At 50.7% G+C, this 23519-nt stretch overlaps 1 protein-coding gene across 3 annotated transcripts in view; it reads left to right on the top strand.

Annotated features, from left to right (window-relative positions):
- The first annotated feature begins 3465 nt into the window (after nucleotides 1–3465).
- GRIP2 (glutamate receptor interacting protein 2) overlaps nucleotides 3466–23519 on the top strand; it is a 91273-nt gene continuing 71219 nt past the window's right edge. For 2 of the 3 annotated variants that reach the window (XR_006601566.1, XM_045063358.1), the window contains exon 1: nucleotides 3498–3707. Coding sequence is in view for 2 of the 3 variants with exons in the window: in XM_045063358.1 (XP_044919293.1) it covers nucleotides 3653–3707 (55 nt within the window). In the remaining variant the exon portion in view is untranslated. Of the gene's footprint in view, nucleotides 3708–23519 lie in introns of all 3 variants that reach the window. The other variant, XM_045063357.1, reaches the window with a different exon arrangement.

Consider the following 23519-nt stretch of genomic DNA (forward strand, 5'->3'; position numbering starts at 1 on the left):
CTATTCTTATGTTACCTCCCCACCCATCGAATCACAGCTTGGCTTTGCTTCCCTTCCGCTTTCCCCTTCCCTTCCCGTTCCTTCCTTCCCTTCCCTTCCCTTTTCTTCCTACTACTATGACTCCTTTCATCTCTCCTCCCAGTAAGGGATTTCATCTCTTCCACATGACCATTTTCTCTTACTTCTTCTCCAGTGGACAGGGCTTGCTCTGTTATCCTCCCTCCTCTTCTTTCCTCTCACATATCCTCCCTTCTGTAGGTTTCAAAAATACTTGGATCCTTCAACTTTCCTCCCACAAGAGATGGTCCATGTCACCTCCCTGGAATTTGGGAGGCTTGTGACTGCCTCAAGGAGAACAGGTGGTGATGCTCGATGATTTCCGAGGCTAGCCTATGAACGGGAACGAGGCTTCCCCCTTGAGCAGCGGCACACCTGCTCTGGTATACCTTGCTGTGAGCCCCTAGGTTGCCATGCTGTGAGGAAGCCCAGACCACATGGAGAGGCCATTGGCAGACCCTTGGGGCGACCATCTCCGTGGAGCTCAGCCTTTGAGCCATTCCCGCTCAGGCACCAGAGAGTGTGAAGCAACAGATGATTCCATCCCCGGCCTTTGCATCTTCCCAGCTGAGGCCCTGATATCATGGAGCTGAGACAGCCCCTCTGCCATGCCCAAATTCCTGACCCTTAGAGTTTATGGCCATTGTACAATGGTTGTTTTACGTCCCTGATGTTTAGAGTGGCCTGGTTTGCAACAATGGATAACTGGAACACCCTCCTCTCAATCACGCTGTCCATCCTCCTCATGCCCCTTCTTACTCTCTCCTGCCACCGCAGCACCTCTCCTGTGCCCTGCCCTTCTCATTGCCCTCCTCTGCCGGCATCTCTTGACCTTGGTGCTGGTATGTTTACCTCCCTCTCTTCAGCCATCCCTGCTCTGTCATCCTCTGAGCAGCAGGCCGCGAGGCTGTGGAGCTCATCAATCTGGGTGCAGACAGCAGTGATTCACAATTCTGCTGCCGGGGAGGCTCACTCCCTTGTCAGAATCTCACAGCCATTAAGACAAGTTCTGGAGTCAGCACTCCGCAGACTGGGGCCTGAGTGCAGATCTGCCCCTCCCTTGCCCTAACCCCCGGGCCTGCGCCGTACTTAGTGAAGTGATTAATAATTGAGAATTCATACGGGGCTGGGATATGACCCATCTGAGGGTCTTAGGGGCACAAACAGGGGATAAATATATCCCCTGTCTCTGTGGGCAGCGCTGTCTGTGGGTGCTTGGAGCTGGGCAGATCTCGGTTTAAATGCCAGTTCTGACAATTCCTGGCTGTGTGACCTTGGGTAAGACAGTTAACCTCTTTGAACCCCAGTGCCCTCCTTTGTAAAATAGGGCTAATTATACCAACACTGCTCAAGTATTAGGGATCTAAGATCACATAAAAATCTTACCCTTGGGGCGCCTGGGTGGCTCAGTGAGTTAAAGCCTCTGCCTTCGGTTCAGGTCATGATCTCAGGGTTCTGGGATCGAGTCCCGCATCAGGCTCTCTGCTCAGCAGGGAGCCTGCTTCTCTCTCTCTCACTGCCTGCCTCTCTGCCTACTTGTGATCTCTGTCTGTCAAATAAATTAAAAAAAAAAAAAAAGCTTACCCTGGGTGGCTCAGTTAGTTAAGCGTCTGCCTTCAGCTCAGGTCATGATCCCAGTGTCCTAGGATAGAGCCCCACATCAGGCTGCCTGCTCAGTGGGGAGTCTCCTTCTCTCTTTCCCTCTGCTCCTCCCTTCTGCTCCTGCTCACTCTCTCTCTCTCAAATAAATAAAATCTTAAAAAAAAAAAAAGGTTACCCTCACCTTACAAAAGGGGTACCTCTGAAGGCCAAAGGTTAGGTGGCTTTACTGATAGGGTCAAGGTGCCTGGGGTTGCATCATTGAACTACCTTTTGGAATACAAGTACCTGACCCCAGCCTTACCAGACTCTAGAAGAATAATATGATGGCCTCTGGTTTGCAGGTGGGGAATGTGAGGTTCAAAAAAAAAGAGGTAAGTTGCCCAAAGATACATAGCTAAAAACTGACAAACCCAGAATTCAAATAGAGGATGTTTGTTTTCCTCCCAACATTCACAAAGGGTAGAAGGTGCTCTGCACTGACCACCATATTCATATTTGGCTCTGCTGATGACCATGAAGGCCCTCTCCCTCTCTGAGCTAGATGTGGGAGAGAGGATATCCAGGCAAATAGGCTGACTTGTTTGGCCAGGGAGGAAACAGCTTTTACTGAGGGATAGATATTTTAAAAAATATTGTTGTGAAACTTTATTTAAAAATTTAGCTTATTTTTTGGCTACATAATGCATTTCCAGGGTTCAAAATTTCAAGAGGCACAGTGAAAAGTGAGTCTCTCCCACCTGCTCTTGGTCATGTGATTTCCATTCTGGAAGGGACCACTGTTTCCACTAGAGATAATTTTCCCCATACTTGAGCAAGTATGAGTGTAGAGCCTTCCTTCTTGTTTTCTGCACATATTATAAATACTGTTCTTCATTTTGTCATCTTTGAAAGAATGTTCTCCTTTTTATGGCAGTGTAGTACTCCTTTGCCTGGATTGCACACCCACCTTCCCCTTCCCCTCCTCCCCATTCCCATACAGGAAGCAAATCTGACTTCTGAGGATAGGACCCTCTTGTGCCCCTTCCCTGGCTGTTCTTTCCAGAATCTCTGAGACCTGGTGAGCTCAACGGCTGCCAGGTAGATGGAGGGCAACTGTAATTGTGTCCAGTAGACAAAGCCTGCACACAGACTGACCTTCCTGTTGGCCTCAGCCTTTGCTCTGAGTCCAGGGACAGGCCCTGCCCTCACGGGGCCTCCCCTGCCTCCTTTGCAAGATGCCACCCAAAGGCCTCCCTCCCAGGGCAGGGGTGAGGCCTTCTGTGAAGCGTCTCACCGGTTTGACGCCAAGATGCACTCAGTCACTCATTGATTCACTGATTCATTCATTTATTCCCTTAGTCACTTATTTACATATTCCTTCACCCATTTATTTGGTCATTAATTTTCTCATTCATCAGTGCACTAACTCATTCATTCATTCAGGCACTCATTTTCTTGCTCATCTATACACCCGATTCTTCACTCATCCACGCACTTTTCCATTTATTTAACGCATTCATTGTTTCACTCATTTATTCATCGGCTAATTGGCGGTGATTAGCGTTGTTAGGCTGTGACTTGGAGAGCGCAGGGGTGGGGAGCCTGGAAATGCTGGCGGTGGGACCCGTGGGAGGGGAGCGGCGGGGGCGAGAGCGCTCGCGCCCCGCCGGGTCCCCCTCCAGCCTGGTTCTCCGCTCCCGCCTCCGCCCCCCGCCCCCCGTCCCCCGCCCGCCGCCAACCCGCCCGTCGCCCGCCGCCCCGCCCCCCAGCGCCGAGGAAAGCGCGCGCTCTCGGGGAGCGTCGCTGCTCAGCCGCGGGCTCGCGAGCCGAGCGGAGCGCCTGGCGGCCGCCTGGGCACTCCCCGACCCTCGGCGGCCGCCCATGCCCGCCGCGCCCCGGGCCCGCGGCCCTCCCCAGCGCTGCGCTGCGCCGCCTGGCCCGGCGGGGGCGGGGCCGGGGCCGGGGCCGGGGCCGGGCTGGCGAGGCCGGGCCGGGCCGCAGGGCGGCCGCGGGGATGCGGGGCTGGCGGAGGAACCTTGCGCTCTGCCTGCAGCGGCTGCCGGACGAAGGTAGGACGCGGCCGCTGCCCAGGCCGGTGACCACCGGCGCGGCGCGAGGCAAGGAGGGCGGGCCGAGCGCCAAGCTGGCCGGGGGCGGAGGGGCGCCGGCTGAGGGTCTCCGCGGGAGGCGAAGGGCAGGCGGCCGCGTTCGAGGCGCCGAGCTTGCGGGGTCACCGCAGGACACGAGGTGCGGAGCGGAGCCCGGCCGGGGAAACCTGCGGGGCCGCTCCGCAGGGCGCGCGGAGGTGGGACCCGGGGCAGGGCGGCCGCTTGAGACTGGAGCGCAGACTCTGAACCCTCGAGGGCGCAGCCCCGGACCCACTCGCGAGTCCGGTTTCCGGAGCGGGCACCACGTGCCTTCCTGCGCCCGGCGAGTTTGCCGGGGTCGGAATGTGCGGGTGCTCTCGGCGGGGGACACTTCGGATCCCATCGCTGCAGTCGCCGGGACCCAACTTTCCTTCACACCCCCGGCAGGACCCCCGCGCCGACCCCATGGTCTGCAGTTCGTCAAAGTTGCAAAGAGGCGAGAGGCTGGAAAGGGTGCGGGGGTTGGGGGTAGATCTGGCCGCACTGACCCGAACCCCGGCCCCGGCCTGGCCCTGCCGCAGCGCTGCGGCGCAGCCCCCTCCGCCAGGGCGCCTCCGGGGCTGCTCCAACCCTGTACCTGTTGTCGGAACCGCGGTGGTGGAGCGAGGAGGAAGGACCCGCGCCCAAGCCCTGGCACTGCTGAGGAAAGTTCGGATTCGGTGCTAGTTAGGAATTGCTAGTACTGTGAGTCAGGGTTAGAGTGAGGTGGGAACGGCAGCCGCCCACCCTCTGCTCACTTAGGGGGGCATAATGGCGGATCTGCTGGCACCCTGGAGCGCATCTGCTCCCGTGTTTAACCTTCACAGCCACCCCCTCAGGAGGGCGCTGTCATTCTTTCCACTTTCCAGGTGAGGACACTGAGCCTCAGAGGGACGAAGCCTCCTGCCCAAGGTCACAGGGCCAGTAGGTGGTGAAGCTGGGATATGAACCTAGGTCTTTGTTACCAACAAGATTTTGGTGGTGTCCGATACGCCCCTCCCCCCAAATCGCTTTCTGTCTGCCCCCTAAGTTGGGCCCTGCTCAGTTCATAGGAAAGGATCCATTTCCAGCCCAGGTCAGAAGCTCCTGTGTGGGGTCTGGGGGAGGGGAAGAGGAGGGTGACAGCAATGTCATGTTCACAGAGTTAAGTCAGGTCTGTAACCTCTACTCCACGTGGCCCTAGGTTCAGAGGACTTGAAAGCAGAGCCGGTGGAGTCTTGTTTAGACCCTCCTCAGGCCTTAGCTGGTGCCCGCAAGACCCTGGCAGGCTGCTACCTCTGCCCAGCAAAGGGGCAGACCTTCCTCTCCTCCTCCAACCTGAGTCAGTACTGATGGGACAGCTGTAGGGCACAGAGGGTTCCCGGGTTTCCTTCCCTGGGGCTGAGGGAAGAGGAAGATGGAAAAGGCTACCTTGCAAAGCCAGATGCCCATGACCAATGTTTAGTCTGAGCTTGGCCCTTCAGAAAACCACAGGCATGGTCTGTGATCTTGGACAAGTCATTCTTTCTCTCTGTATCTGTAAGGGGAGAGCCTAACACTTGTCCTGTGGGGTTCCTAGGGGGATGAAACGAGGTCTTGGGCCTGGCCTTGCTCATAGCCCAGAGTAGGCTCTGAAGTGGGAGCTGTGATGTCCTGGGACAGAGGATGTTCCTTTTTTGCTCCTGGTTCACACTCCCCACCCCCACCACATGTGTATATGTTGTGTGGGGGGGCATGGGTGAGGCATGTGGGTGGTATGTGTGTGTGAGGGAGGTGGGTGTCATGTTTGAGATGCATTCGGGTATCCATGAGGCTCACATAGGACATGTGAGAGGCATGTGGGTCTTGGGATATCTACAATCATTTTGCCTGTTACTGACCACATCTTATGAGAGGAGGCTACTTCTCCCTTCGTCAGTGCCAGAAGGCATTTGAGTTTTCCTTGGAAAATCTTAATGAGATTGATCCTTGAGCTCAGCACTAAATCAAAGGGTGGCTGGTGCACCCACCTGCACTGGCAGGAAATTACTATTTTAAAAAGACAAAATCCCTGGCTTTCTCTGGGCCACAGGAACACTGGTTCCTGTGGGCTGGATCTCAAATGAGAAGCTTTGATATGTGTGTCCAGCTTGATAAGAGGCTCATGGTGGGAGGTCAGTAAAGCCTAAGTGTGACAGAGAGAGAGAGACTCAGAGACAGGGATACGGACTTGGTATCCTCAGCGCAGAGTCAGCGGGAGGGACATTTCAGATAAAAGCCGCTTACCTGCTTATTCTGTGGTATCATTTAAGGCCCTGGGTAAAGAAGACCAGACTCCTATCCTGGACTTAGGCCTCTCCACTTGCCAGCTTTGTGACCTTAGGCATACTACTTAATTCTTCTGGGCTTCAGTCCTCCCCACCCCCATCCAGTCCATAAAGTGGGAAGCATAACCTTGCAGGGAGGTCTTAAGGAATCAGTGTTAACAGATTTTAGTATAAAGCCTAGTACATAGTAGATACTCAAGAAACGGGAATCCTGCTGTTCCTTTCTTGATCTTTACATCTGCTTTAACTTTATATTTGAGGAAATGAGCTGGTGCATTGGTCATTGGAGTAACTCTGGACTCAGGGTGGATTTCTGGGTTATGAGCAGCCACCTTCAGGATCTCCCAAGCTAGGGTTGGGGGATCCAATCGGGTATGTGGCTTCTTGAATCCACCATCCGGCCTTCCCCAAGGAGGCTGACCCCAAGTGTGGTTTTGCTCCCCATTGTGCTCCCTGCACACTTGCACAGCACACGTGTCCAGATCACTCTGCAGTTTTTGGAACCTGAAGTAGTCATGTCCATTGAAGAGTGACTCAGGCAGCCAGTGGGATTGGGGAACTCTGATTATAGCTTCATGATGTTTCTGAGTTCGTGTGTGTGTACATGTGCAACTTGTGTTCTAATGACATTCCACCTTGATGTTTGTGGTCCTGTAGACAGTGACACATTTTTTCCCTCTCTTCACTGCAGTAAATGCTTCCAGAGGACTCCCCCGTACCCCCCCCCCCAATTCCCAGGCTCTTGCTGGTTCCTGTGTGGGATCCAAAAAATGAAATCCAGTCCTCAGCTTTGAGTTGCCCCCAGTCCCTCAGATAGCAGAAGTTCAAGGTGCCCAGTGCTTGAAGAATGTGAAGTCAAAGGCACCGACAATTCTGAGTGGGCAGGCTGCTCAGAGGAGGGGGCTGTGGCAGCACGGGGCAGGTCAGCTCTCCACTGGCAGATCCTTCCCGTGGTGTGGCCTGATTAATTTTCCTCCTTATGCCAGTCCTTTCTGCTCTCTAATGGACTCTTGGAATGTGAGCCAGGAGGGTTAATAGAAGTCATTTCGTCTTATTAGAGAGATGGGGAAATACAGGAGCAGTGAGGAGGAAATCACTTTTTATTCATTCAACAAATATTTATTGGGCCCTGTTCTGGGGCCTGGGGATATGGCCATGAACAAGACAAAGACAGTGCTGTAACAGACTACACATTCTAGGGAGGGGAGTCAGAGGACAAGAAAATATAAATAGGAATGGGACAGTTCTAGAGTCTCAGGTGAGATGAGGGTTACAGAAGAGCAAAGGGTAGTGTTGTGGAGAGTCCTGGGGAGGGGACTTCTCTAGATAGGGTAGCCAAGGGTGGTCAGGGAAAGCCTCTCTGAAAGGTGACTTTTGAGCTGAGACTAAGAGGAGGAAGGTGCAGGCATGCCAAGAGCAGAAGGCAGAACTAGTAGGCGAGGGAACGGCAAATACCAGGAAAAGCCCTGGTCTGTAGGACGTCGTACAGAGAGGACCAATCTGACCTGTTGGAGGAAGAGCAAAGAGCGAGGGAGAGGGAGAGTGATGAGCAGTGAGGCTAGGGGCAGATCATGAAAGGCCTGATCTCTGTAGGGGAAGGAGTGTAGATTTTATTCTGTGTTGGGAACCTTTGGAATTCTTGACCAAGGACTTGGGCTGGCTCTGAAGAAGAGCAAGGTTTTGACTGATGGAGATGGCAGTGGGGAGAGGCACGCCAGGCAGAGGAATGGCACGAGTAAAGGAGCGGAGGTGGGAAAGCTGTAGGGGCTGAGGCTGCCAGACAGGCAGGGACCAAAGGCATTGAATGCCGTTCTGGGGAGCTGTCTAGGGTTCTGACAGGCACATCCGGTGTCCCTGCAATTATGGACTTGTGCGTGCGTGCGTGTGTGTGTGTGTGTGTGTGTGTGTCTGTGGTACCCAGCTAGCTAATGTGTCCCTGTGCCGGTTACCTAGGAGACAACGGAAAGACGATGGGGCAGGATCTGATTGGCTACTCACTCCCGCTGCTCCTCTCTCTGTCAGAACTGCAGGCAGAGGTTACAAATGGTCCATGCGGGCATGCCAAGTGCTGGAAGGGGAGCTTGTGAATGTTTGTTGCCCTGAGTACTATGTGTGTGTGTGCACGCGTGCGTGTGTGTGTGTGTGTGTTTGTTTGCCAGTGCATTTGTGTGCCCGTCTTGAACAAAGCGGCGGCATCTGGAGCTAATGGACTTCCTGCTGTGAAACATCTGCTCATTGCCTTAAATCAGGTAGTGAGGGCCCGGATAAATTTAAGAAGAACCAGCCAGACTTGGGAAAGTCTCTTTTGTTTGGTTTTAATAACTGCAATGTCAACCTTGGAGCCGATTGCCAACGTTTCCCTGTATCTCTAAAAATGCAAATAAAGCTTTGAGTGGCGGAAGTTCTGTCCCTTGACATGGGCTGTGATGTCGGTTGGCAGAATTGCCTCCCCCACCCCAGTCCAGAAGGTTGGTAGAAGACTGTAGGTCTGTTTTTCCCTCGCCTTTCCTTCTTTAGAGCAATAATGCCCTCCTTTTCTTCTACTCTGTGGGTAAAGAGACAAGGAATCGACACTTTAATTTTGCTTAGGAAGGGGACAACAAGGAAAACCCACCAAAGTGTTTCCTTTGCAGTTGACTTTCTAAAGCAGCAGCCCAGGTTGGCTTGGGAAAAAAAACAAAATACGGCAGTAACAACAACAACAACAACCAGCTTCAGGATTGTGGAAGCTTGAGCATTCTTATTCTTTCTCCCCCAACTCTGGCCTCTCACTGTGCGGGACTTGGCCGATGAGGCAGCTGGTGAAGAAGGAAATGAGGATTTCCCTGCTCCTACCCTTGGTTTCTCTGTCCTGTGCTCAGGTTTTAATGTTTCATGTATGAAGCAAATTGCCTTCCTATTGGAGACAAATCAAACCATGTCTTCCATTCATTGTCTCTATTTCCTCTGTCTCTCTCACCACTGGTCAGAGGTATTTTATCTGAAACGTGTATTGGGGGTAGTTGCCATTTGTTTATACATTTCTCATGTGCTCCATTGCTTACAGGAGGGGTCTTACACTTACATGCCCAAAGGGGCAAGGCAAGTAACCCGAAGGATGAGTGAAGAAGGCCCCAGGGCCTTTGCCCTTGCTGTTCCTTCTGCTGGATCTTGCCTGTGCACGACTCACTCACTTCATTTAGATCTATGCAATGGTCTCCTCCTCAGAGAGGCCTTCCCTGACCCTCCCATCTGAAATGGCAGTTTTTTAGCCCCATAACTTTCTTTTCCTTTCTAGCATTTTGCACTGCCTGATCTTATGTTCTATCCTTGTGTGTTGCCCTTCTCTCTCACTACTATGCAAGTGCCATGAGGGCTGTGGCTGTGTCTTTCTTATTCTCCATTTTATCCCCAGTAACCAGTACATTGCCTAACACATAGTAGTTGCTCAGTAAATATTTATGGATGAAGGGAGTGAAATGAGTCTGGGGAACAGAGAATGTAGACTTTATAGGCGCTCTGGCTCAGCATCCCAGATCTGATTTTTCTAGAGAAGCTAAAAACCCAGAGTTTTACATGCTACCTCCCAACTCCAGAATGTTAAACACTGATCCAAACAAAGATCCCAAGGGTCAAGCAGTGTTTCTTTTGGAGTTGGAAGCCTCTGGTATTCAAGGCCTTTTGCCATCTGGTTCTAATAACCTTTCTTCCCTCCTTAGTCATTTGCTCAGGGTGCCACTCTGCCTGGGGTGCCTCTCCTCCACCCTCCCCTCCATCTGGCAAAATATTGTTTCCTTTTGTTCCAACCCCAGGCCAGGCCAAGGGCCAGCTTCCTCTTGTCTCCCTCCCCTCAACATAGCAGAATTAGGATCTCCCACCATGTTTCTGTCCTGGCCCCTTCCCTTCTGGAGCACAACTATGTCCACTCATCTGTCTCCTCTGCTACACACAGAGCTCCAAGGGCAAGAGCCTTGTCTAGGCCATCTGTCGGTCAGCAACACCCAGCTTATGGGCCAGTATACAGTAGGTGCCCACTAAGTGAGTGGTGCATGAAATAGAGAAAGGAAGGGGAAGGAAGAACACAACTTTCTGAGCATCTCCTGTGAACGATCTCTGGGCTGACCGTGTTCACAGCCTTCACTCACAGTGGCCTAGTGGCGAAGATGTTGGGGCTCAGAGGGCTGTGACTTGGCCTGAGATCTTGGTGTGCACAGGGTTCCCTGTGGAGTGGAACAGCATCTCCCTGCCTACTGGGCAGTCCCCACTTCATTCCATTCTTTTTTTCTTAAAGATTTTATTTATTTATTCGAGGGAGAGAGAAAGGCTGAGCTGGGTGTCTGTGACATGGACCCCAGGACCCCAAGATCACGACCTGAGCTGAAGGCAGATGCTTAGCTGACTGAGCCACCCAGGAGTCCTCATTCTATTCTCTAAACAAACCTCTATGCTTTGCCCTTCTGAGCTTCACTTTTCTTCTCTATCAAATGGGAGTATTACCTTTCTCCAGGAGAGCTGTCATGAGGCTCCAGAGATGACAGATGGGGAAGGGCTTTGCCAGCTGTGCAGTAGAGTGTGCTTGTGGGACGGCGACGGGCATGGTGGGGGCAGTGCCTCATTACTCACTGAGCAGGACCATGCCTCGCCGGTGTGTTCAAGCATTCTGAGGAAATATTTATACTTTTCATTCATTCCTTCATCCTTCAATTTCATTATTAAGCCCCATACTACATGCTAGCTACTTCTCTTATACCCTTTCAGTTTATATTCCTGGAAACCTGATCTGCATGTAGGTCTTGTTATCTCCATCTCACATTTGGGAACCTGAGGCACAGAGGTTAAGTCACTTGCCCAAGGATGCACTCCTAGGAAGTGGCAAAGCAGGATTTTTTACCCCAGGAGTGCCTTTCTCCCAAACTAGGGTTCCTTCTGTGACGCCTGGCTGCTTCTTTTGGAATTCTGGTTCCAGGAGTCATAGGCAATGGGGCACTCAGGGAAGGGGTGTGGAATTCTGCCTGGGGTTGGGGAATTGGTAATAACCTGTGACCTGAGTTTAAAAGAGCAAGTGTGAGTGGCCAGGAAGAGAAGGGCACTTAAGGCCAAGACATCAGTGTGTGCAAAAGCGCAGAGTCGGGAAGAACCTGGTATGGACACAGTTGTACAGTGTGGCTGGCATGTCGGCTGCATGCTCTGTGTGGGGGGGGGCGGGGGGGGTGATGGGCACGATTCAGGCTGCAGACACATTGTGAGGGGAGAGATGGCCACACCCTGGTCACACATGGGTCTTGCTTGACGTGACAGTGGCATAAAGAAATTGGTTGTCTTTAAATTTTGAGTGTCTGTGTGTGGGGCGGTGTTGGGGGGGTGGGATTTGATATTAAAAAAATGAATAGATCTGCAGCTTTCTTCAGAGGATCTGGTAACCCTGGACTTGTATTTTTGCTATCGCCTGCAGGCTGGGGGTATGTTTGTGGCTCTCCCTGTCTAGCCACTGATGCCTTCACTCACTTGCTCAACCTTAGTGGTGTTTGTGTTTACGACCTTGAACTCAGCCCCTAAAGGAGTCTGAACTTCGTCCTCTTTAGGAAGCTGAAGTGTTTTTAAGCAGGAGCGGGGCGTGTTCTGTAAGCTACTTCTGGTTGTTAGGGTATGGAAGGCAAGGTGAGGCAGGGAGACCCCCAAAGTGACCAGATTAGGAGGGTCTGCTCCATACTGTGGGGTACCTTATTCACACTGTCTCCACTCCCCCTAACAATCCTGCAAGGTTGGGTTATCAGCCTTATCAGAGGACCTTGAAACTATAAAAGTAGATACTATGAAAGAAAGGATTGAAAAATTGAACTACATAAAAATGTAGAAGTTATATATGACCAAAGGCACTGTTCCTAAGATTCCAAGACAAGCCACAGATCAGGAGGGAAAGTATTTACAGCATACATCACAGGTAAAGATTAATGTTGAGTGTATATATCAGGATCTCCTGCAAGTCAGTAAGAAAAGATAACACAGTCTAGGAGGAATGTCATGGATTCAAGCAGGAAGTTACTAGAAGATACACAAATGGCCAGAAAGTGAATGGAAAGATAGCCAACCTCGACATTTTAGGGGATTATTCTGTTAGCATGAGGAAAATCCTCAGAGAAACAACAGCACAGTATCCATTTTAAGAGGGAGTTAAAAAATCCATAGCGTCTAGTGTTGGTGAGATCACGGGGGACGGAGAAACTGACCTTCAGGAAGGGGAGGCGAATAGGAGGACAGTTTGACAAATTATCTAGCAATTTGAAAAGCACTTACCCCCTTTGACCCAGCTATTCCTTTTCTAAGTGTGATGAGTATTTTCTAGTCTAGAGAAACAAATCTAGCACAGATGCATAAAGCATCATGGACAGGGACATTTTGCTGTGGTGGTCATGGAGGGAAAAGAAAATAAAACCAACTGTCCATCAGGGGCAGACTGGCATGAGGACTCAGGGTCACGTGGCTCAGATGAAAAACTTATGACCACATCAGTGGTCTTTCTCAAACCTCTGCTCCCATTTGCTGAGCCCCCACCCCTTCGGCCAAAGGGAACTCGGTCACCTGTTCCTAGCACTTTGCCTACATACCCTTTTCCTTCTTTATGCACAAATAGCGGCATACCATCACATACTTCTGCACCTTGCTCTTTTATCATGAGATCTGCTGTCCCTAACGAGGAGGGATTAAAACATTCGTAATTATTTTTTTTAGATTTTATTTATTTATTTGACACAGAGAGAGATCACAAGTAGGCAGAGAGGCGGGCAGAGAGAGGGGGAAGCAGGCTCCCTGCAGAGCAGAGCCTGATGTGGGGCTTGAACCCAGGATCCCAGGATCATGACCTGAGCCGAAGGCAGAGGCTTTAACTCACTGAGCCATCCAGGCGCCCCCAAAACATTTGTACTTTTTGAAGAGGAACTTAAGGCCCCAAGACCCCGGGGTTGAGAAACAAACGGTTCTCAGCACCCGGTGCCACCCAGCTCTCCAAAATGGCTGTTCAGATTTGTACTGCCCTTTGGGATTCGTGTAATTTTGCAAAAGAGGAAAACAAAATTTGAGGTGGGTTGGCATTTTCAAGGTCCCAGGGCTAGATGGTGGCTTTCGTTTGGCCTGTGGCCTGCTGCTCCACAGAGGGGAGACTGCAAGCCCAGAGCAGAGGGACATATGTGGCAGAATGGATGTGGCAGTGGACAGATGTGGAAGCCTGGGCCTCAATGGCACTCAGAGTTTGCTGGCTGGGGTTCTGCCTGGCCTGGGGGGTTATGCTGGTGCCCTTCCCTGAGCTAGGGAGCTGGCAGGGGTGGATTGTAGGGGGATGAGTATGAGAGATCTGCTGAGAGGTGTCTGTGCTGGAGACCCCTGGATGGATAGCCCTGGGAGCTGGCAGCCCAGCTGGGGAACCCATATAGGGGTGCTCTTCAAACAACCATTTTTCAACTGTATGAACAAAATGCTTCCCCTCTCTAGTCCAGCAAGGATAATTTATCCTAGGGTGAAAGATGTATTCTCCCAGGAAGCTTCACTGTCAGAGACCGGGGGCCTCAAATTTACTGCTTGCCTTTTGTGCTGATGGAACTGGGCCTCAAGGTTTATGTGTGGGGGTTCATGGGCAGCTGGCTGTGGTTGGCAGGAGTCCTAGGGGACAAGCAGGGTGGGGACAGCTGTATTTTATAGTGAGGCTTGGCCCTGGGAGGGTATAAATCACTGTGGCCTCCCAGCCTCCTGGGAGAGGCTGCCTCCCTCACGTGGGTGGGAAGGGGCTCTAGGGGCTAATGCCTAAGGACAGCAGAGAGAAGCCTCCCTGAGCAGCCAGTTGGTCCAGCTCCCTCAGATTCTAGGTGGGGAGACTGTCCAGAGAGAGGGAGAGCGCAGAGTCCCACAGGAGGTCAGGGTTCCTCAGACCCGAGGGGTCAGACTCTGGTTTGAGTGGTTTTCCTTTGACTGTTTTGTTTCTTGAGGAGTTAAACCAGCCTGAACCACAGACGTCCCTCAGAAACTCTTGACTAAGTGCTGGCGGTTTGTGGACACTATATGCTAACAGAGACCTCAAGGGTCTCTGCCATCCAGGGGCTCAGCTGGTGGTCTCCAGAGTGGGCTGGGGGTTCCTCACCCAGGACGGTCTCTTGGGGAAAGAGATGGAAAAAATTAATAAGAGCTTCAGTTTACATTTGTTTTCTAACACATTTTAGTTTTTTTCTAGTTTTGTCTGTGTTTATAATGTGAGTGATACATAGACATGGTAACACATGGGTAAGTCATAAATAATGTGTATTTTATTGCAGAAGAATGCACAGGCATTTTGATACACATAGGATACGAGATCAAAAGGATTTGAGGACTAGTCTCTGCCCACCTGTTAAGCTAAAGTAGTTGGAAGGACCCTGGGACCCTGGGTTGGGATCTCCCTTACTTGGAGGGCAGAAGGCAGCATTTACTGAGCATCTACTAAGTGCTGGGCACAGGTGCACCCTTTTCTATCGAGGCTTGGGTTCTACAACAACAATGGGGTAGTTGATGCCATCTTACAGTCTGGGAGACCTAGGCCCAGAGAGAAGAGCTTTGCCCCACTCAGTGCCTGAGCTAGCACTCATTTCTTAGCCCTCCTGTTGACCAGTTTCAGGGTTCATCCTTCTTCTGTCTCCAGTTAAAAGAGATAACACTTATAAAATGTTCACTGGGTGTTTGAACTAGTTTAAATAATTAAACACAGCAATATCAGTTAAAAAACAATTTTGCAAAGCCCCTCCTTCTCCATACAGCACTAATATGTACACATTTCTCTAGCTTCTTGCTATCATTAAAAAGAGTATCTTTTTTTTTTAAGGTTTTATTTTATTTATTTGAGAGAGAAAGAGAGCTAGCACAAGCAGGGGGAGGGGCAGAGGGAGAGGGAGAGGGACTCTCGAGTACATTCCATATCCAGCATAGAGCCTGATAGGGGGCTAGATCTCACTGCCCCGAAGTCATGACCTGAGCTGAAATCAAGAGTCAGACACCTAACCTACTGAGCCACCCAGGCACACACCGAGAGTATCCTTTTAGAGTAAGTTATTTTCTCTCTGATTAAATATGCAATTATTTTTAAATGTAAGCTATTTTGGAAAGAAAAACCAAGAAGAAAATGAAAATCATCCTCCATCGGCCCGCTGTCCAGGGATAACTTGGGTGTATTTCCTTCCAGTCTTTTTTCCCACTATTTTTGTTGAGATCATCTGACATACACCATTTTATGGTTGTTTGTTTGGTTGGTTTTTGCTTTGCTTAGTTTTATAGGATCAGTTGCAGAATGTCCCCTGGGATGTCTGTACCAGGCAGTTTATTTACCTGCTCCCCATGGCTGGGTAGCCAGGTTGTTTCTACTGTTGTATCAGTGAGGCTGCGGTAAGACTCCGCTTTCCTGTGGTTGTCATCAGCCTTGATGTAATTCTGCGTGGGCTTTTCCCCCCTGCAGATGTTGTTTCTTACACTTGTCATTTTTAATGGCTGTGTAGTCTCCTGGAGGGTTGCTGTTCCTTCCGTTCCAGGCCATTTCTCCCTTTCCGTATCCCACCAGGCTTCCCCACTCCCTCTGGGAATCCACCTCCTCCCGTAACCCCTCTCCCCCAGCACTTTCCATGGAGGAAACCAACTTCTGGTGGGGAGGGGAGGGCTGTCATCCTCTTGCCCAAACCACAGGCACTTGCTGCCTCCCTCCTGCCCTTATCTTGGCCCTGGCATTCAGACCCCGTGTAGTGTGATTCCTTCCTTTCTCCTTTCATTCTGTGGTTGTTTAACTATGACCTACCATGTGCAGCCAGTGTTCTGAGTGTCGGGATACAGTAGTAAATAAGACAGGTTTTGTCCTAATGGAACAGGGGAGAAAGCTGTGAACTTGTAGAGAAATAAATAAGAGATAAATCAGAGTCCCTGGGGAAAAGAGCTACCCCTGTGACAAGAAGAGGGACTGAGATGAAAGAGGGTGATGGGTGGTCACGGAGGGCCTTCTGGAGGAGATAACCTGTGTTGGGACCAGTTAAGGGAGGAGCTGGGAGAGGAAGATTCCAGGTGGAAGGAACAGTGAGGGCAAAGGCCTCGGGCACGCTCTGCATGTTTGAGGGCTGGAGGCCAGTGTGGCGGCATTGCAGGGGGAGAGCGGGAGAGTGGAATGGGGTGAGGCCAGCAGTCCTGGCACGTGGAGGGGAGATGTTTGGATTTCTTGAGAGTCATGGGAAGCCTTTGCAGTGCCTGGCACACAGTAGGTGCCTGGTTGAACTAGCTGCTCTGACTGCTGCTCCCCCTTATGAAGAAAGTCAAAAGGTGAGATTTGCTTGTTCTAGAATGCCCCGGAGCTGCTGCCTGGCAACCTGTCTCCTTTCTGGGGCTCCCACCTGTTCCCTCTGACAGCAGCCCTAGGACAGGCTGAGTCCACACATCACCAGTTCCCCCCACCACACTCGGCCCCAGATTTGGGGGTCTGATGGGCCCGTGTTTGCTCTGAACTATCCTTCTGTGTGACGTGGGCTGATTCTGCCTCCTGGGGCTATTTGGAGGTTTTGCTGGCACCTAGTAGGGGCTTACTAGTCAGCTCTGAAGATAGAAAATCAGCTTAAAAAATAGTATTTTATCTAGAAATCTCTATGACGTTTGTATGGGGGTGTGTGCGAGCACCCTGCAGCAGCTCTGGCCCCATAGGCTCCCTGGAGGGAGGTGGCCAGTGGCCCCTCAGGGAAAATCAAAAGCAATTGTGTCGGATTCTGCACTTAATTTAATGAAAAGTCCCTGCAGGGAGGCAGAGGCAGTGAGGCAGGGCGTGTGGGCTTGGGCAGGAGCGATTCCGGGAGATTTATGAGGCTTCATAAAAGATTCAGATCTAGGCTGAGCTTGGGAGATGCAGGGCTCAGTGCTCTGGGCTCTGTCTCCGTGACGTGGGAGACGGATGGTCTGAGGCTCATGAGGGCCATGACTGCTGTGCTGTGACCCTGGGCAACAACCCCTCTCTGGGCTTTGTAGCACCATTTGGCATTCTGGGTTCCTTCCTCCCCAGGGTCCCTGACCCTAGCCCACTGCCTACCTCCCACCAGACCTGCATTTTACAAGCCTTTCCACACCTGTCAGATCCTCTTCCTCACAGCCTGCACCCTTCCCTGCCCAGTGGTTTTTCCATTTTGCGGAGGAGAAGGCCAAGGCTCTGAGAGTTCCTTGGTGTTCCCAGAGTCACATGGCAGACTGGGGCAGGGGTAGGGTCTGTCTGAGCCCCTCAGCAGGGGAGTCGGAGCTTCCATGGTGGGCACGAAGGCCCCTCAGGTTGGGTGGCAATTTGATCCTCCACACAGCCCTGTGTTTTACTTTCTGTTTATCCTATTGTGTTTTACTTTCCCATCTGACAGAGAAGGGTCAGGAAAGTGAAGGGACCAGCGTGAGTCCTGGGGCAACTGTCTCCAGAGCCGGGAACGTAGTCATCTCCTGCTCTGGCCTTTCTCCCCTGCACACTGTGGAACTCTTTGGAGCTCCCTGGCTTGAGCTCAGCCTCTCCACTCACTTGCTCTGTAACCCTAGGCAAGTGACCTAATGTCTCTGAGTTTCCTTGTCTTCATCTATAAAACGAGGATGAAAATATGCCCACCTCCCAGGCTTGCTGGGGTCAGGGGGTGTGTGGAGATCAGCTATTGGGAAATGGCCTACAGTAGTACCCTGTGTCCATTTTCTCAGAAAAATTGTAATTCCAGGGCGGCTCCAACCCTGGAGAAAATCATTCTGAGAAAGGAGCCCATTTTTTGCCAGGACCAGGGCTTTGCTGGTATGGCCCCTCCCAAGGTGGCAGAGGAGGGAAGAAACTTAGCGTAGGCTGGTGGTTGCAGATGGCAGGGTGCTAATTTATTTACCTCTCCTTAATAAATATGCACGACATATAAATAAATTATTGCCCTTGTACTGTTCCACCTGGATCCAGGCAGGCAGTGACAGTCGGCTATGTAGCTCTGAAGCAGGCTGTGTGTGTGTGTGTGGAGTCTGGTGAGCAGGTTCATGAGCTGACGATTCCTTCTTGAACCTAATTTCTTGTCCCAGATCCAGCAACACTGAGTTCCCTGTTCTGGAGGTGCTGGGCTTCCCCCTTTAGACCTACCAGCCAGGCCCTAGGATCTTTGTCTTCCCTTGAAGCCAGGCAAGACTGGACTGAACTGGACTGTCCCAGGAGGTATTGAGCTCCCCATCAAGGCTGCTGTCAAAAGGGTTCCTGCTCAAAAAAAAAAAAAAAAGAAAAGGGTTCCTGCTCTGCAGGAGTGTTTGGACTTGGGGACTCTCAGGACATCTCTGAAGATGGGCTGACCATGGTGGGGGGCCATGGTGGGGGGCCTCGTGTTTTCCGGTTTGTGCGCTGGCAACTTGGCAAGGGTCCCAGCCTCCACACCATCCCTTCCGCAGTCCGTTCTCCCCAGTGCCTCTGACCTGGCTCATCTGGTTCTAAGACAGAATTCCGATTCATGGAACTACCACACCCCCCAAGCTGCAGGAAAACCTAGAGTGGGGCAGGAGGGCAGGGCCAGCCTTCCGTGCAGTGAGAAGCACCAGGTTCCACTCCTGCTCTGCCACGTTTTTGAAGCCCGTGGCCAAGTTACCTCACTTCTTTGAGTCTTATCTGTGAAATGGAAAAGTGTTGATGTTTACTTGTTGGGGTTATTGTGAGGCTCATTCATTCATTCATTTGATAAATGTTTACTGAGCCACTGCTAGGTGACAGGCACTGCCTTGGGCCCTGGGGATATGGTGGTGAACAAGACAGACTAGTACATTGTCCTGACAGATGTTATATTCTATGTGCGGTTCAGCAAAGCACCATGCCAGCAGGTAGATGTGCGCTCTAACAACAGTCCATTGGAAGAAAATCAGTGACGCAGAGTCGGGTCACAGAGATGGTGGAGATGCTTTCTCAGTTGCAGTGCTCAGGGAAGCCTTCTCTAGGGAGGTGACATTTGAGCATGCACTTGAATGAAAAGAAGGAGGCAGTTCTGCAAAGAACTGCACAGGCAGAGGGGATGGCACACACAATGGCCCTGAGGTGCCGACAAGTCTGGCATGTTCCAGGAAGGCCAGGACAGCAGGAGGAGTGAGATGAAGCAAGTGACGCATCTGGCACAGGTCTTGGCGTATGGCAAATCCTTGTTGGCTCTGTCATCCTCCTTCCCACTTCCTTCCTGCTTCTTTGCTGTCGCCGGCTTGCGCTTGAATACTCCATGTAATCTAGAAGTGAGGGTCAGAGATTCCTAGAGCATCCAAGCCGGAAAAACTTCATGACCTGTCCAAAGATCTCTTTTAGACCCATCCCAGATAAACCTAAGTCCCACGAGTACCCTATGGTCTCTGTGTCCAACCTGTAGCCAGATTTAGCATATATGTCCTATCAGCAAAGGGTTTATATCCTAAATATATAAAGAGCTCCTATAAATCAATAAAAAAAAAAAACCCAGACAACCCAATAGCAAATTGAACAAGAGACTTGAATAGGTGATTTACAAAGGAGATCTCAATGACCAGTAAACATGTGAAAAGGTACTCAACAGCATTTCACAAAGGGAAATGGAAGTTAAAACCACAGGAAGATACCCACCAGAAGGGCTGACATTAAAAAGACTGACAATACTGAGTGTTCGTGTGGAGGTGGAATAGCAGGACTTTCATGCACTGAGAGTGGGAGTGTAAATGTCACTTTACTAAAGATTCCCTGGAGGGACAAGGAGCAGCTTACATGACACCCCATAGAGCAACATGACGTCACATTCACCCGACCATCCTTTCTTCTCTCTTCCAGCCTGTGCCCTGGCAGCCCTGGTGCTCAGTCCCTTCTCCCACTCTTTCTCCCTCCCTTTCACAGCCTTTCCTCTGTTGCCCTGCTCATCAACTTTGCTTCTAAGCTTGCACACGAGTGTCCAAAACAGAAGCTAGGTTCAAGCTTGCTGCAGGAGGTGGTACCAGGTTTTAAAGTTCAGAAACCCAATCCCAACAGGCCCAAGCCAGGGAGAAACCTTAAATACTCACATCAACTTCAAGGAGGGTTGAATCCAGGGACTCAAAGGATGACCTCACGGCTTGATCTTTCCATTCCTTGCCTCTCTTTCTCTGTTCTGCTGGCTTTGCTCCAGATACTGTCATTTTACATTCCTTTTTTTTTTTTAAGATTTTATTTATTTATTTGTCAGAGAGAGAGAGAGCACAAGCAGGCAGAGTATCAGGCGAGGAAGAGAGAGAAGCAGGCTCCCTGCTGAGCAAAGAACCCAATGCATGACTCGATCCCAGCACCCTGGAATCGACCTGAGCTGAAGGCAGCCACTTAACTGACTGAGCCACCCAGGTATCCCATCATTTTACATTCTGATGGGGGAAAGAATGCACAGAGAACTCCAACTAAAGTCCAGGGGCTGTGTCCCATTGAACAGTATTGGGTCATGTATTCTATTCCTTAGCGAGTCACTGTGGCTTAGAGAATGGACTGCTCTGATTGACTAAACCTGGCTATACCCACCTCAGAAGCAAGGTCAGCCCCATGAAGTATATGGACCGAGGGTGGAGGAGGGCTTCTCCCCACCCAGAGCAAAATCGAGGGGTTGTTACCGGAAGAAGGACACCTGGATTTTAGATGGGTAGAAAAACTGATGTCCACAATGGACACCTCCATTCACTTGGATGAGGAAAGTGGATTCAGAGTTTATCAGTCAGGGTTCTCTAGAGAAACAGAATCAGTAGGAGTTCTATATCTTTATGTATCTATCTAGTGAAGGAGATTTTATTTTAAAGAATTGGTTCATGTGATTGTTGAACTGGCAGACAGGAATCTGTAGTGCAGCTTAGGTAGGCCAGAAACTCAAGTAGGGTTTCCATTCTGAAGTCTTGAGGCAGAATTCTCTTTCTTCTTGGGGGAACCTGTCTTTGCTCTTAAGACCTTCAACTGATCAGATGAGGCCCACCCACAACATGGAGAATAATCTGTTTCACCCAAAGTCAACTGATCGTTAGTGTTAATCATATCTACAAAAATACCTTCACAGCAACTTCTAGAGTGGTATTTGACAAAACAACTGGGTCCCATAGTCTAACCAACTTGGCACATAAAATGAATAGTCACAGAGCAACGAAAGTGTGTATTTAAGTATTATAGGATAATGTAAAAGTGTGTTTGTCCCCTTCCCAGCTAAGGCTAGGAGAACCACTCAGGGAAGGACAAGAGAGGCCACATGGCCTCAGCACTGGGAGAGGGGAGGAGAACCTCTGGGGCTACCAGGACCTCGATGTGGTTTTCACTCACTATCATAGAGTGTTGGCTCAGCATCTGCTCTAGGAGCTGGACCTCAGGGGTGGCCAGAACAAGCCTCTGTCCTGCAAGGTCTTCAGGCTGTTGAGTTTGGCACTGGTCTCCCCATCAGTGGGATTCTGGAGAAGTCCACATTTGATGAGGGCCGATTGCATGCCTGGTGTTCAGCCCAGAGCTGGGAGTTTTGCTGACTTTGAATGAGAGGAATAATCTGAAAGCTGAGACTCTGGAAGGGAAACCATTCCTTTGCCCCAGGTTGCATAGTGGGTTACGGAAGGGGGGAGGCTGAGTTCCAGTCCTGGTCAGCCTGGCTCCAGAGCCATGATATTCTTACGTTTGTGGAGGAAGGAATCCCAATGGAAGGTGCATTGCTGGGCTCTTGTTTTTGGTACCACCCATAGAAATAACCACAATTTTGGTAGCACCCATAGAAATAACCACTTGTAAAGTACTCTCCAGTCTGATAGAGTTCCTGCATGTCTATTGCTGTGTGAGATCTCATCCCAGACCAGCTCTGGGAAGTTTGCAGCACCCCACCCCAGCCCAAAAAACTATCAAGGTGTAACTTATGCACAATAAAGTGCGTGCATTTTCAGTGTAGAGTCTGATCTGTTTTTGACAGAGATATATACCTGTGTAACCACTGCTACAATCCATGTATCATTAGAACATTCCCATCACCCCCCAGAGTTCTCCTGTGCCCTTCTCAAATAGTTCCTGCCACCCTCTGTTCCTGCCAGACCCAGGCAACTACTCATCTGCTTTTTGTCCATTTTTCTTAGATTTGTCTTTTTTGGAGTTTCATATAAATGGACTCCTGCAGCATTTAGTTTTTGTCTCTGCCAAGTTCAGCACATTCAGTGTGTTTTAAGATTGATCTAGGCTGTTGCATGTGTCAGCACCTTGTTCTTTTTCCTGCTGAGTGTATCCAGGGAGTGGGTACAGCTCAGTGTCTTTATCTGGTCTCTTGTTCCTGGACATTTGGGTGGATTCTAGTTTGGGGCCCCTGTGAGTAAAGCTGCTGTGAACACCCACATACAAGTGTTTACATGAACACATTTCCATTTCTCTGGGATAATTCCCCAGGAGCGGGACACTGCGTTTGCATGCTAAATATATGCTCAACATTTTGTAAGAAGTAGGCCCATTTTATGGATAAGGAAAATAAATCGAGATTAAGGGAAAGTAGCTGGCCTGGGTCACCTAATACAAAAAACAATCCAGTCCGGAGCTCTTTTACTTCACTTTTGACTCACCTAATAAGGAAGAATGGAAAAAACCTCATTCGTTCATAAAATGTTATCACTACCTACAAATACACCATTTCACTTCATCCTCACAACAGTCCTGTGAGACGAATCACAATATTCTCCCCATTTCTCCAGTGAAAGACTGAGGCTCAAGGAGTTAACTGGATTTGTCCAAGGTCACCAGCATGCAGTGGTGTAGCTGAATCTCAAACCCAGTCATTTGTGCCCTGTGTCTTTGCTCTGCACCAGCTAAAGATGAAGAAAACAAAAAGTCAGGCTCTCCAACCCAAGGCCGAGGCGGATATTACTAATTGATTGCCGCGCTCTCTCCTGCTGACTCAGCCTCAGAGGCTTTTTTAACACCTAGCCTCATGCAAGCAACCACTCGTGATGGACTGGAGACAGCAGGCAAGAGAAGAGCAGTCAACACCAGCACAGGGGCCAGCTCACCCTGCAGCAGGGCCGCTCACCAGCCTGAAGGTGCGCCTGAAGAGGGGGAGGGATCCCCCAAGCTCAGATCCTCTTCACCCCACAGGTCCAGGGGTGAGGATCGGGCCTTTGCTCTGTTGCAAGTAGTTAGCGCTGAGAGCCAGAGTGCCATCCTTAGCCAGCCCAGTGGCGTGGGGACCACAGATGCCATTGGGACACAGGGACCTGTTAGGTGCTTCTCACGTGGAACCCCAGCCTCACATGCACCCTTGCAAGTGGCTGTTTTCCCCCAGTTCTCAGATGAGGAAGCTGAGATCTGATGTGGACAAACTGACAGAGCTAGAACTTGAACCCAGCCTGCCTGGCCCCAGTCCCCACGCTCCCTCTGCCGCGTCGGCTGTTCTCCTTTCACTGGGATTTCCCTGGCTCTAGGCTGAGGGCTGGAACTGGTCTGACTGGGACTTGGGATAGTGGTAGCTGGTCAGTATCTGTCCAGAGGCCCTGTCTCCCA

The sequence above is a fragment of the Mustela putorius genome, unplaced genomic scaffold, assembly GCF_011764305.1.
Source record: "Mustela putorius furo isolate JIRA1106 unplaced genomic scaffold, ASM1176430v1.1 tig00003850_pilon_pilon_pilon, whole genome shotgun sequence".
In the NCBI taxonomy this organism is placed as follows: domain Eukaryota; kingdom Metazoa; phylum Chordata; class Mammalia; order Carnivora; family Mustelidae; genus Mustela; species Mustela putorius.